The 14,146-nt window shown below is 37.9% G+C and overlaps 1 protein-coding gene across 1 annotated transcript in view; it reads left to right on the top strand.

Moving 5' to 3' along the window:
- The window catches only part of UBAC2 (UBA domain containing 2), a 104,320-nt gene that overhangs the window by 57,645 nt on the left and 32,529 nt on the right, over positions 1–14,146 (top strand). Inside the window, exons 5-6 of the mRNA XM_074815396.1 lie at positions 7,498–7,621; positions 9,526–9,573. Coding sequence (XP_074671497.1) covers positions 7,498–7,621; positions 9,526–9,573 — 172 coding nt within the window. The remainder of the gene's footprint in view (positions 1–7,497; positions 7,622–9,525; positions 9,574–14,146) is intronic.

Below are 14,146 nucleotides of genomic sequence, written 5' to 3'. Positions count from 1 at the left end.
AGATACATTACTAGATTGTACCCTTTGAGTCACACTGGTGTACTAGCTACCAATCCAGTTTAGCATGATGTGATGTTAATTGCTTGAGCTAAATGATATAGGTTGCATTCTTTCACTCACTCATCTTTCTAGCTATTTGTTTTCTGGTCTTATACAGCTGCTGTTTCTCCAATATCTGCTTGACTGTCCCAGGATTTGAACATTTAAACCAAGAAATGACATGTGTCAATAAGTGTGATATATATTTGGTTTTACTGTTTGTGTGCAAGAGCTTATTGTTTTGCTTTTGGCATACAAGAAGAGTAGCATGTAAATTAATGTACTAATTTGTAACTTTCGGAGATGGTGACATCAAAGCAGTGCAGTTAATATTTTGACCAGTATGTTATGATGCCTGTGATGATTTATTTTCTGTTTGCTTACTTAATCCCTACTCTGAGCAGTTTACAAATGGTACTGGCTTTAGCTTTACAATTACATATCTGGAGAGCTACTACCCAAGGTAAGAAATTATTTCTGGATTACATAGTGTGTTTATCAATAAAACAGAAAATGAATCCATCCAGCCTGTTTCTTAACTGCAAAACTGCCTTTCCTTCCAAAACTAACTCCTAACTCTTCTGGGAGACAGGTCAGGTGTCTAGAACTAACCTGTAGCTGAATCTTGTCTTTTTTTGTGGACAAACATGATTTCTCAACTGACTTGAGTTAGAGGAACAGTAAATGATGACTCACCAGTGAATCATGGTAACTGCAGAGGTCAAATAAAATGTTTTAGGTTAATCTAGATGAAGCAGCAGAAATCAAGCACCCAATCTTAGATTAGCTTGGGACATTAAATATGTCAATACAGTTGTTGAACTGTACCTCCTCAACAAAATACTTCACCATCTAAATCCCTTCAACGTTTCCTTGTGCCTTCATATGTGTTCTGCCTAGCTCCAGTTTCTGTGTGAGCTTTAGCAGAGTATGGGATTCACTGGGAGCCCCTGCCTCTTAGAAAGGTGCAAGTTCCTCTCTCTTGCTGAATTCAAACTATTGTTTGGTTAATATGATCAGGTATGAAAGCTAAGCTAGCTGGTAAGCTGTCACCATCAATTACTTGCTGCAGACATCTGATGCAGAGCAGCAACTATCAGTGGGTAAGCATGGGTAGCTAACTCTGTAACACCTAGCTGACATTAATAACTTATCAGTTAAGGATAAATAGTTGTCCCCTCATTTCTGGCACAGGGTTTGGCAGCCATTCCTGTACCACTCCATTGGTTTCATCTGTATCTCCGTACTTTGGCCTTCACATGCACAGCAGCATGCTAATCATATATTAAATAAAGGACAGGGGCCTTGGTTTAAAAAAAAAAAAAAATCTTCGTCGTGCTACAAGCTGAATAATTCTTTGATGGTCTGCAGTAATTGCTTGCCTGAGAGCAGTATATTGTGAATGCCTAACTGAAGAAGTTTTATGTTGCATACAGCAGCAGCAGGCTGGTAGACTAGAAATGGTCAGGTACCATAAGTCAGCTTTGCACAATAAAGGTTGAGGGGAGATAGGATAAACTGATCTGAACAAGCTAAAGAATAATGTTTACATATACTAGCATCTTATTAATGATGAATAAATTAAACTTGAAATTGGAAGAAAGATTCTAGCCAGCAGAAGAAGAAAGATCTGGATTAGCTCACCAGTGGGAAGGGAAAGGAACTTGTAACTGGTTTACAATGGACCTGGGAAGTTTACAGAATAAATTGTTGAATAGTCTTGGCATTAAAAACTAAAGCTTTTTTTTTAGAAGAGGTAAGTGTCTGCCTTCTGTATTGATGAGGGGATTGTAAAGTGGTTGGTTTGTTGATTGGTCTCATATGTTAATAGACCCAAAGTTGCAGTGATTCTGCTGAGATATCCATGGACAGGAGGAACCTTTCTTTTCCCCTCAAGATGCACAACTTCAAGTTTTGTCTTGGGTTTTTTGTTTTCACTTTCTTCCTGCCTTCCTGTGAAATACCAACAGTTAGATACATGAGTATTGGGTAACGCACTCTAATGCTTTTGCTGGTATTGAGAGGCCTCAGGCACTGGGGTGTCGTGCTCACGTATAGTGAAAGGGTTGGATGCAGTAGATGGTTCCTTTGAGACCTGGGCTCCCTCAGGCAGGGGATCCCAACTATCAAGGGTGGTCCTATTCCAGGGAGTTACCTAATTTTAAGAAATGCTCTTGAGAATGTTTAACATTTTCAGAATAAAGCCTGGCACCTTAAGCATGGTATGGCAGTGTCTAGACAGCCTGTCAGAATGCAGAGCACTGAAGTAGCTTAGTAACTTGAATTACAAACACTGTTTACATGTTCTGTTTTATCTGCAGCTGCTTTTGTAACTGATATTTTTAGTCCCAAAAAAAGTACATGATTGTGAATTTGTCAGGTTAGTGTTTTTATGAAGAAGTTAAATGAAGAAAAATACGGCACCACAGTTAGTAAGTGTAGTGAGTCATTCTCAGCAAAATAGCAGGTTATTTCTGCAAGTTTAATCCTGCAGAACTTCCATTGACAACAGCAGATATTTTTGCAGAAGTAACATTTCACTTTCTACCCGTTTGTTCATACATTTTAGAACCATTTTTTCTGTATTTTGTGCATATATTTATTAATGTTAAAATGTTTTATTTTAACCTGCATTTAATATTCACCCTTTTAAACTTTAAGTAGCATGTTTCTCTTATGAGAAGTACTTGCCCTTGATTCTTTCTTCTCTGCCAGTAGTTTCTACATCTCTGGTTTATTTTTTTCAAGATTATTGTTTCTTCAAGTTGTTTTTTTCCTCTGTGTAAAATCAATCTCATCACTTCATACAATGTAGAGTGTTCCCATCCAGTCTGCTGTTTTCTTTTTCACTGCAAATGTTGAAATTTAACGTGCTCTTTGAAATGAGTATGTAAATGTTGTAGAGCCTGCTATTATAGTACACCTTTGGGATGCACATGTTGTCGATATAGAATGTTCAAACTCTAGAATTTAATCTTTCAGGTTTCAGAGTTTTCTGTTTTGTTTGAAAATTTTATTTTCTAACCCCCATGACTGAAATTAACTTCCTAGACATGAAGTGGGCATAAATTCAGTTGAGAGTCAGCATGTATTTGTGTCTATGGCCCTTCTTTGCAAACAGACATCTCAAGTTTCTAGTAGAAGTTAATCATGCCACTTGAAAGGGTTTTCCTGATACTCTCATAGTATAATGAGCAAAGGGCTGAGGCAAAAGTCTCTGGAAAAGGAGAGAAAGTAGAGGAAAGGAGATTAAAAGGGATGAGGAGAAAAGCAAAAATAAGAAGAAAAGAGAGAAATGAAGGAAAACAGAGAATTGAAGTAGTCCTTCTATAAGAGTATGTTTTCAAGTTGTAGATGTTGAATCTGACTGTATGTTATCAAACAACTAATAAACATAATTAAAAGAGTTAAGAACCAGTCCTTTCATTTACAGGACATGGATGGATGTTTGTACCTGCCTAGTGAACAGGTACAGGAACAGAAATCCCTCCAGCGATTATGAACTTCAGGAACAAGACTTATTCACAGAATAAAGTAGCTTAGGTTTGATGGGACCTCGAGCAGTCATCTAGTTCAACCCTGGGTTTAAAGCATGTCCAACAAGAACAGGTTACTTAGGGCTATGTGCCTAGGCTGTATCTCTGAGGATGGAGATTCTAGCCCTGGGCAACCTGGTACAGTACTGGACCGTCATTACCCCCAGCTAGACTTGCTCCAGTGTATATCAATGCTTTTCTCGAAGTGAGGAACCCGAAAGTGGTCACAATGATTCAGGTTCAGGCTCAGAAGTGCTGAGAAATCACTTCTCTTGGCCTGGTGACTACACGCTTGATAATGCAGCCCTGTATGTGAGTGACCTTTTCTGCAAGGGCAAACTGCTGATTAACATTCGAAGGATTCTCCAGCTCCTTGTCTGCAAATCTGTTTTCTAGCTAGTCTATACCATTGCACAGGGTTATTCCAACCCAGGAGAAAAACTCCACAGTTGCTTTTGTTGAACTCCGTAAGGTTCCTGTCAGCCCATTTCTCCAGCTCATCAAGGAATACCTGAATGCGGCCCCGCTCTCCAAAGTGTTGACCACTCCCTCCAATTTGATGTTATTCACGAACTTGCTGAGAGTGCACTCTGTCCCATCATCCAGGTCGTTAATTAAGACAATAAATAATGTTGGCCCCAGTGTGGATCCCTGAGGGAAGCTGCTAGTAACTGGCTGCTACTTGGACTTTGTACTTCTGGTCAGAACCCTGCAAGCCCTGCAGTACAGCCAGTTTCCCTCAAATCTGCTTGCCCAGTCCCTATCTCCCCAGTTTTTCTTCAAGGACACAAGAGCAGACTGAGTCAAAGGCATCCTCAAGTCAGAGTGTACAACATTTGCTGCCTTCCCCTTCCTTGTCCACAGCACCAGAGTCACCCTTGGTAAATCCATATGGGATATTAACAATTGCTTTGTCAATCATGTGGCTGGCAATGGCTTCTAGATTTGTTCTGTAACTTTCCCAGGGACAGAGGTGAGGCTTGTAGCTACCTGAAATCCTCTTCTTGCCCTCCTTGAAGATGGGTATGACATCTGCATTTTTCCAGTCATCAGGAACCTGCCCTGATCACCTCAATGTTTCAGTGATAGTAACATCAGCCATCTCTCTCAGCACCCTGAGGTATACCTGACCTGGTCCTGTTGACTCCTGTATGGCCAGTTGGGCTCAAGAGCTTCCCAGCTGTCTTCCTTTACAGCAGGTTTTTTTCCAGTCCCACAGGAGGCTCCGAGACTTGGGAGGCCTGAGTGTAAAACTAACCAGTGAAAACTGAGGCAAAAAAGGCATCACGTACCTTGGCTTTTTTCATGTCCTTTGTCACTAGGTCCCTTTTTCCATCAGGCAGTGGGCCCATGTTTTCTTTAGCCATCCTTTTGTTGTCCCCTACTGTCAGTCATATTCGAGTATTGTTATGTAGGTAACTTCTCTGACAGACCTGCTGTAGGTAAGCAGCATCTCCATATAGGTATTCTAAACCAAGATATGAGTAATGTATAGAAAATTCCAAAGGCAACAGAAAAGATTAATTGAAATTTTCAAAGTACAGAATAAATTTTCACACAGTGAAGGCACCTGTACAAATGAGTTTCGCAAAGTATTGTGAAGGGCACTAGTTTTGACATTTTAAAAGAAGATACCTGAATGGATATCTGTGTAATACCTATTTATACTGAATTCTGTCTAAAAACCAAAAAGTGATGTCTTTGGAGGCATACGTTGGTGGTGCCTAAGAACTTACTGTTTCAGGAGAAAAGGTCCATCACTAGGTTTCCTCTAGCTCCTCTACACTGTCAGGTACTGAGCAGTGTCAGATACTGGACTTCAAATTACATGGATCGCTACCCTGGACTGGGGTGGTGATTTCTGTGGTCTTTGTTGACATTAATGGTGAATATTAACATTTAAGGAACCTTTCAGCATTCTCTAATTTCTTTTTAAAAGGCATTTGCAGTAGTGGGAAATTCCTTTATGTACTTTCCGATCTTCTGATTGAGTGCACTCTTGCATGTGAAATCTCTGTGTCTGAGTCACTATTTATCACAGGAGGAATAAAACCTGAAAAGCATGCCACAATTTTGATACTGCCTCAGGTCATTTGTTAAGAGTAGAAAGAAATAATTTAAAATTACTGTTCTAAGAAGGGAAAAGATCTTTTTTCTTTGATTTTCTTCTCTCTTATAAAACCTGATTTACTTCAAGGAATATTGTCTGCAATGGAAGCACTTCTGATGAAGAATTATTTTTGTATGTGGCACTCTTACAGCTGTACCTGTTGACTCCTACAACTTAAATAATTTGAATTTATTTTAAAAATGTGTTTTGTGTGTTTATAGAGGTGTTTTTTGTTTATGTAAGAAGGATTATATGCAAAATTGAATATTTTTCAGTAGTTCCTGAGTTAGCATTCTCTGTACATTCAAGTGCATCTGACTGTGTGTTTAACAGATGATACTAAAACTGTTTCTATAATTAAACAGTATTTAAGTCCTCAGAGAGGAAGCTTTTCAGCAAGCTGAACTTCAAATATAACAAACAAAATGATAACAAAATGCTCTTAAGCCACAGCCCATTAAATGAGTAAAAATAATATTTGAAGGGGTTTTTTCATAGCTGTGGGTGTTGCATTTGGCAGTTATTCAGGAAATGTAAGTTTTAATATTCAGACCATCATTTCACATTAGTATTACTCCTATCAGTAGTTCTTCCGGAAGGGAAATGTATTTTTGAGTGAACATTTCAAGTTATTTAGGTCCTGGTTTGTGCTGTTCGCAGAATTCCCACTGAGCATGAGATCCCTTTCACATAAAGGCCTGTGGAAATGGCAACTCTTGAAAGTTTTGATAAGCTGGTGAGCAGTGAAATATTACCCCGTGCAGCATCCCGCGCCTGTCAGACACAAGGCAACATGGAACCATGGGTGAGGGTTCAGCTGGGGGAGATGTGCACTTTGCTGATAGCCTCCCCCTGCCTGCTGCCTGCAGTTTGCTGCCTGGAGCTCACTGCCACTGCAGCTCTGCCAGTGGAGCAGGTCATGTCTACCTAAAGCGACCTTTTTACTTCTCCATCCTAGGAAGTATTTTTCTTCTAGAATCTCCCATATCCATGCCTTTGCCGTTGGTTCTGCTGTGGCCTCTCCTCTTGTCTTTAATACATGGTTTAGTTTTCCGGGTGTTTTATCATGAGGAACACAGGCTTTGTATCAGGGTACATGGATGAAATGCACTAGTTTAGGTTCACAAGTTCAATCTAGGTATCTGGTCATTGGAAAAGGTGCTTGAGTCTATGAACACATCTAGTCTATGCTTGAATTCTATGAAACTGCTTCCAGTTTAGAAAGTTAATAAACATCTTGTGCTGTGATTAAGATTAGGACCCTAAAGAAAGTTAGTTATTTCTAGGGCCATGAAAGTCACTGGCAAAGGCAAAAAGTTAAATCAAACTGTCAGTATGCCCATCTTCAGTACTGCAGTCTGTTGGCAATCCTCTAACAGCTTACACCTGCGTAAATAATAGGAGCTTAACTTCGTAAGTGAAGTGGTTTCCATAACCTTTTGGGAAAGGTATAATAATCCTTGCCATTTGTCCCTTTGAATCGTTCTGATGCAGGAGACTACTGCTGTTCTGTTTGTGTGCTGTATTTTATAGAAACACTCTGCTATTAGACTAAACATGTTGCCTTCTCCGCTGCCTCCAGTCCTAAACATTTGGAAATAAGATACTTTTTGCCATGTGTTCTTCTTATTTGCTAATGAGTCTATTATCCTGAATGTCACAAGTTATCTAATTGTTAGTTCCCAAGGAAGACCTTTGTTTGCAAGGTGGTATTACATTTTGTTATGTACTTAGGATTAATCACTTTTTCTTGTTTTATACTACTGTTGCTAGTATCATTCTTATTAACCAGCTGTATCTTTCTTTTTGCAGCTTGGGTCCTGTGTTTGCGCTGTTTGTACCATTTTATTCCTCCATTCCAAGAGTACAGGTGGCACAAGTATTAGGCCACTTTTCTATCACAAACAAGACACTGGTCTACATACTGGGTTTACAGGTATGGTATGTACTTGCTTGTTTATCTTTTAATGAATTACTGATGTAGTAGTTAGTATTTTTGTATGTTTCTGTATGAATTTTTATGCTTTCACATGTGTGATTCCACGTATTGTAGCTAGTGACTGTCCCATCAACTAAAATATTGAAAAATGTGTTGCTAGTATGCATTTCTACATGTTGAATTGGTGAGCAAGTGACCTGCTCTTCTGTTGTCTTCTGTCTTGATTGTCTTGCACAGGAAAATATAATAGAAAATTTTACAATATTTTTCTTTGTCAACAAAATGAGCTAGATGAAAATAGATGAAAATAGAACCTAATGCTAAGGCATATATATGTTTCACCTTTCTAATTTTCTTATATTCGTGATTTTGTTTATTTTCCCCTTGTCTGTTAGAGCTCAAACAAAGCCATAGAATACAGCATTTCTTTTTTTTGGTAAGACTGTCAGTAAATAATCAAGGTTTTGGCTGAATTCCACTTTTATATAAATTAATATTATTTGTATATCAAGCATTGCCATGTGACAGGTAATTTAAAATAGTGTAACATAGAGCACAGCAATATCATGTAGTATTATGTTAAGTATGAGTGGAAAAATATAGGTACTTGGTACAGAAAGGCAGTAATTCTTAAAAAAAACAACAACAAAAAACCCCCAGCAGCCTAGAAATGAATGGACACTCATGTCACAACCTGAATTATGAAACAGGAGATGTGCAAACTTATGAGAAATTATACTCATTTTTATATATTCAAGAGACTCAAAAATAGCTGGCAACGGAAAGCACCATACTTATGTGAAGTGTGGTAGAGAGTATTTTAGAATGAATGGTCAGTTTCAGAATATTGACTCGTAATCCACATGAACATTTCATTCATCCCTTTTGTTGTTCAGCCTTTTGATTCCTTTAGTTTCTGCTCCAGCACCCTATTTGCTTGATCTTTCAGAAATCTTGTTTCCTCTTTTCTGAACCCATCAATACCACTATTATTCCCATCTTTGGGAAAGCCATGATATTGTCTGAGGTCTTTTCCGTCGTGTCCTTTGCCTTTTGCTTTCATACACATGCCACCTTCGATACAGATCACTGCTGTTACTAATCACTGGATCATCCCTGCTGCATACAGAATGGTTGCTGCTGTCACACAGAGGCTAAGGGAAAAATCATTTGCATTCTTCTCATTTGTAAACTCTGTCCTTAAGTCACTCTTTCTGTAGTCAGAAGTCAAGAGAGGAAAGCTCTTCTCATGATTCAGTCAGCATTGTGCAGAACTATTTCAGTAACAAGTATCAGTCTAATTTTCAGCCCATTTTTCCAGTTGCTAATAACTGTCTCCAGGTGATTAATCACATACTTTACTAGAAACGATGGGCTGCCCTGCTGGCTTATCAGGATTTTTTTTAAAATTCACTCCAACCTATTACTGTGATTTCATATCGACAAATGTGCCACTGGGTGAGAACTTTATTTCTTTAATTTTGATGCTCATGCTTAGTCTCTCTGTGACTGCATGTCTCAGAGCTTCACTTGCACAGCCTGCCCTGCTTGGAACTCTTCTCCTGTTGCTGCTGAGTCATTTCCTTTGCTTCAGTCTATCTTTCAGACTTGTTTTTCTGTGCAGCCTATAACTGACATCCTGTTATACTTAGTAAGCTATATGAAAATAAAATGTATTGTTCTGTAGAAGGACAACAGTTGTTGGATCCCTGTGTTTTTTCCACTTCTGTTACTTCTGGAATACATCTTTTTTTAATGTTAAACTGAATTTTCAGAGAGATAAATGTCTGACCTCCCATTGTCATGATAACTACATTGCTTGTATAATATTGCAACATAGTAGTTCATGTAACAACAGCTTTGTAAAATTAAAATTTTAAATCACTGCTCTTGTCTTCTAGCTCTTAACCTCTGGTTCCTACATCTGGATTTTAGCCTTAAGTGGATTGGTAAGTCTTACTGTTTTAAAAATCATGTGTTGCTTAAAACACTCTGTTATGTATACTATCAGTGCAGTATATTTGGACTCAAAAAGAACAGAAATTACTAATATTTTTATTTGTGATGGTAAGTAGAAAGTTTTCATCTTTAACTTCCAAAGGTGTAAAGCACTAGCTGGCTGGTGATGAACTGACAGGCAACAAAAGAACTGGTTAATATTTGCAGGGTGCCACTGCTTTCTGACGCCCTAAAATTAATTTTACTGCCATGGATATAGCTTTAGACCCACAACTATAAATGGCACTATTGAGGAAATGGTAGAAATGTTTACCTTATTGTTGGGGTGGTTTTTTTTCAGTTTTCAGCAAGCCTCAAGCTTTTGTTCCAAAAAGCAGCTTTTAACAGTTTTGCTGTAAGAATTTTTCATGTTTTGCTGTTCTCCTAGGACATCTGTAGTATAGCCGTTTCTCACTATAATAATGGCAGTAAGGGTGCAAAATCACTTTCTTCACACCAGTCAGATAAAGTCTATGTGGTCTGTCTTTTTTCTTTCCGACTCTGTTCTTAGTACTAAGGCACTTAGTGCTAAAACAGATTGTACTAAATCTTTGAGATTGTTAGATACTGATAAGGTTCTTTTAAAATTTTTCAAACTTAGAAATTAGGAGCTCAGACTCTGAGTTCTTGGTCCAAAATACTATCTGCTTTTCAAACATTGAAGATGCCATCTCTTCCAAAGAAGCTCATTATTAAGTTGACACAATCTTAAGAAGAATTTAAATTGTGGCCTTGCTATTCAGAACCTACTAATTTGAATTTGCGGTGAGCTCGGAGTGAAAGGCCTGTGAAGGCTTCACATGTAGCTGCTGTAACTCAGTAGTTTAGTCTCTTACCATTTGCATTGACTGTTCCAAAATATTCTGTGAGCTCGCAGGATAACTAATGAGGGTGACATAACAGTAAATAGCGAAGTCTGCTCGGCACTTAGGTCTGACCATAAGTATTGATGAAAACAGTGCAGCTAACAAACCAGAATTTCTTTCTCCTGGAGGTTTGCCCAAGCCTCTGTGCCCGCATAAGAATCTGTGACTTCCTCCAAATGCACTACCCTTCCTGTTACTCTTCTGTCTCTTTTAATAGCCCTTCCTTTTGAACAGGTGTTCATTGGAGAGGGAAGGAAAGGAAAGGAAAGGAAAGGAAAGGCATTTTAACTACCTCTTTCCTGGTGGCAGGAACTTGGTTGTACAGACTTATAAAGAATGGCTCAAATATTTTTTTTCACAATATATTATGAGGGTCTTATTTTAATCCCCTTTTAATGTACAGTTTTATGCAACTGTATAATGCAACTTCCTTAGGATTCTTTTTCATAAATGACCTTTTTTTTTCAATTGCAAGTTGACAGTGTGTTTTACATAGGAATAAGTCCATAGGAATAAATTGAGCTTTTGCTATGTCACAGGAAAGCTTAAAAAATAATTTGAAGTTTTCATGTTGCTTCAGTCAGCATGAATTAAGTCATCATCAGTGATGACGTGTTTTCAGTCTCAATTTCTTCTGCAGCAAGCAGAGAGTTGCATTCTACTGTTTTGTAGTAAGTGCTACAATTTGGAGAGAAGTTCACATCATGAATTTCCGCCATTTTTTGCACAGCATATCTGTCACACATCTGTGAATAAGTAGTCTCTTTTTCTCCTCTATTAGAAATTATATTTTGGCATCTTTTGAGAAAACTTGATAAAGGAGTAAAGTTTCACAATATATTAAATAATCTAAAGAGGGATATGAAACACTGTAAAGGCACCTTTTAGCGCTACAAGTGTAGCTACTAGATAACATATGTACAAATACAGAAATACCTTTTGTAATTCCTAATGCTCTTGACATTTTCTAGCATACTATATCTTTGCTGAATTAAATTTTCATGTATTTGTATAAAAAGGCTGAGTAAATGCATGAATACCAAGTCAGCTAGGTGTGATATTTAGTCACTAGTTCATTGCCTGTTAGACACTTCACTGTCTGTATTTTTAGCTCTAAAGATCACTTAGACACTCATATGACTGTATATGATGCTGTTCTGCAATTTAGCTTTTGTTGAACTTCTGCTTATATGGAGTGTTAAATGGATGGTACCGGCACGATTTCTGAATTGTTGTCAGTTTCCACTTTCTCTTTACTGTGTGAGAATTATTTAAATTCTCACAATTTATATCTTAACGTGTAATTGAACACTCATAGACTAAATGGGATCTGACTTTTCATGTACAAGATGTGGCAATGGAGATTGGTTTCTGTGTTCATCCTTGCTAATGCTTCCTTCTGAACTTGTACCACCTTGAGTTCTTGTTTTCAGTGATTTTGAGCAATGCCATCATTACAGAAATGTGTTTGCGTGTGTGTATGAGTCTATGTATGCAGGTAGGCATTGATGTAATGTTCCTGGTGATAGGGAATTTTAGACAATTGTAGTTTGACACTGGATTGTTCTCAATTACTGAGATTGCAGCACATGTTTTGTTATTGGAATACAAAAGGTCTACAGTGTCTGTCTTTGCCATAAGCTATATCCTCCTAGATCTCTAATTTTGAATCCACATAGGAATACACTCTTAAAGGCAGCTTTTTTACTCTCCAGATGAAACTGAAGTACCTGTCAATTATTGTTCTTTTGGAATGTCAGTATGGGCCTGGTAATTTCAATTCTTGGTATGTTGTATGAAACATGCTGTGTAAATATATGATGCTTATCTACAAGAAATGGAGAATTTAAGAAGTAGACTGTAAACAAATTCACAAATCTGATGTAATCAGTAATCTGTAATGTTATTCTTGTAATTTATGAGACTAATTTAGTTTCTTGTAATTTGTTTTGCCAGGAATATATGATACTTGGTACATACAGTCCAGATTTGTTTCTTATGATAGGGGATTTTTATGTCATAAAATTAGGAAACTTCGTACTAGAGATGCAGATGTATCATGAAAGTAATACAACCTATTTCCATTTGACTTTAAGCCAGAAATTCTTTTAACAGTTGTTTACAGAAGTGCTCCCATATGATGCATATCACTTAGTTTAGTGAAGGCCAGGAACAGTTTCCCTACTACTTTTTTTCTTTAAAACAATCAAAACACCTTAGAAAATGGTATCCACTTTAACGTTTCATTGTACACATACATATCAATCCATCTTCTCTCCCTTTTTTTCCCTCAGTCCTGTTTTCGGCTGGGATAGAGTTAATTTTCTTTCCAGTAGCTGTTATGGTGTCATGTTTTGTATTTAGTTTGAGAGTGATGTTGATAACACACCCGTGTTTTTAGTTGGTGCTAAGTAGTGTTTACATTGAGTCAAGGACTTTTCAGTTTCTCATGCCCTGCCATGGACAAGGCTGGAGAGGCATAAAAAGTTGGGAGGGGACAGCCAGGACAGATGATCCAAACTGGCCAGAGGGATATTCCACACCATATGATGTCATGCTCAGTATATAAAATAGGGGCAAAGCTGGCCTGGGGCCACTGCTCGGGAACTGGTTGGGCATTCGCCAGTGGGTGTTGAGTAATTGCATTGTGCATCACTTGTTTTGTATATATTAATTCTTTTTTAAAAAAATAAAAATTATTATCATTATAATCATCATCTTCCTTTTCTGTTCTCTTAAATTGTTTTCATCTCAACCCACAAGTTTTACTTTTCTTTTCTTTTCTTTTTACAATTCTCTCCCCCATCCCGCTGCAGGGGGGAGTGAGCAAGCAGCTATGTGGTATTTAGTTGCTGGCTGGGGTTAAACCACAACACCCCCTTTAAAATCCCTTGGGTTTTCAGCTTCCATTTCTCATTGCAGGACTGAAATTTGAGGGGCATGTCGAGGCTCACTCAATCATAGCTACAACATACCTGCTTCAAGAAGTAAGCTCAGGTTGGTACCAGCAGCAGAGATGCCCACTGGGACATGCAGTTCCCTCCACTTGTTATTATCATTATACTGATGTTGTCATACAGATCATGTGCCAGGGTTTCTGCTAACCATGTAGCTAGGGCTGTATTTCATAGGGGAGAGGTATCTTTCAGACCCTTTCTGTGATTTTAGTGTTGTAGCCTCTTTCTTCTTACCTAGTGTCATTTTTTTGTTTGTTTGCAAGGGTGACCTGTGTTGCATAAAGTTCAAATGCCCCAAGTCTTCTGTGAGCTGCCTTGAATTTGTGTAGAGTTCAGTTCAAACCTTAGGAAATTGAAATTGTCTTAACCTTACAAATGCTGAAGTTTCTAAAACGCTGTTTGCTTTGCAGATTTCACTAAGCCAAATCCAATAGCCTTCTGCATTGTTTCTGTGCTACACTGTGATTTACTTTTCTCAGGTTGTATGAAAAGTTGCGCTTTTTATACTTTAGATATTGGAAAACTGTAGACAATCTGTAATTTAGAGCATGTACTTCAAAGGCTTAAGTTAAGACAGAAAGTTCAGACAGCGTTGAGTGCATGGTTTTAATTTCAGGTCTGATTTTTGAGTGCTTGAGTTCTTATTCATAATTTTGAAGTTGCTAACTTGGTTTTACATAGACTACAGATATCTGTTGTTA

This window comes from Strix aluco, chromosome 2, assembly GCF_031877795.1.
Source record: "Strix aluco isolate bStrAlu1 chromosome 2, bStrAlu1.hap1, whole genome shotgun sequence".
Lineage (NCBI taxonomy): Eukaryota > Metazoa > Chordata > Aves > Strigiformes > Strigidae > Strix > Strix aluco.
This window is presented reverse-complemented; position numbering and strand designations above follow the sequence as displayed.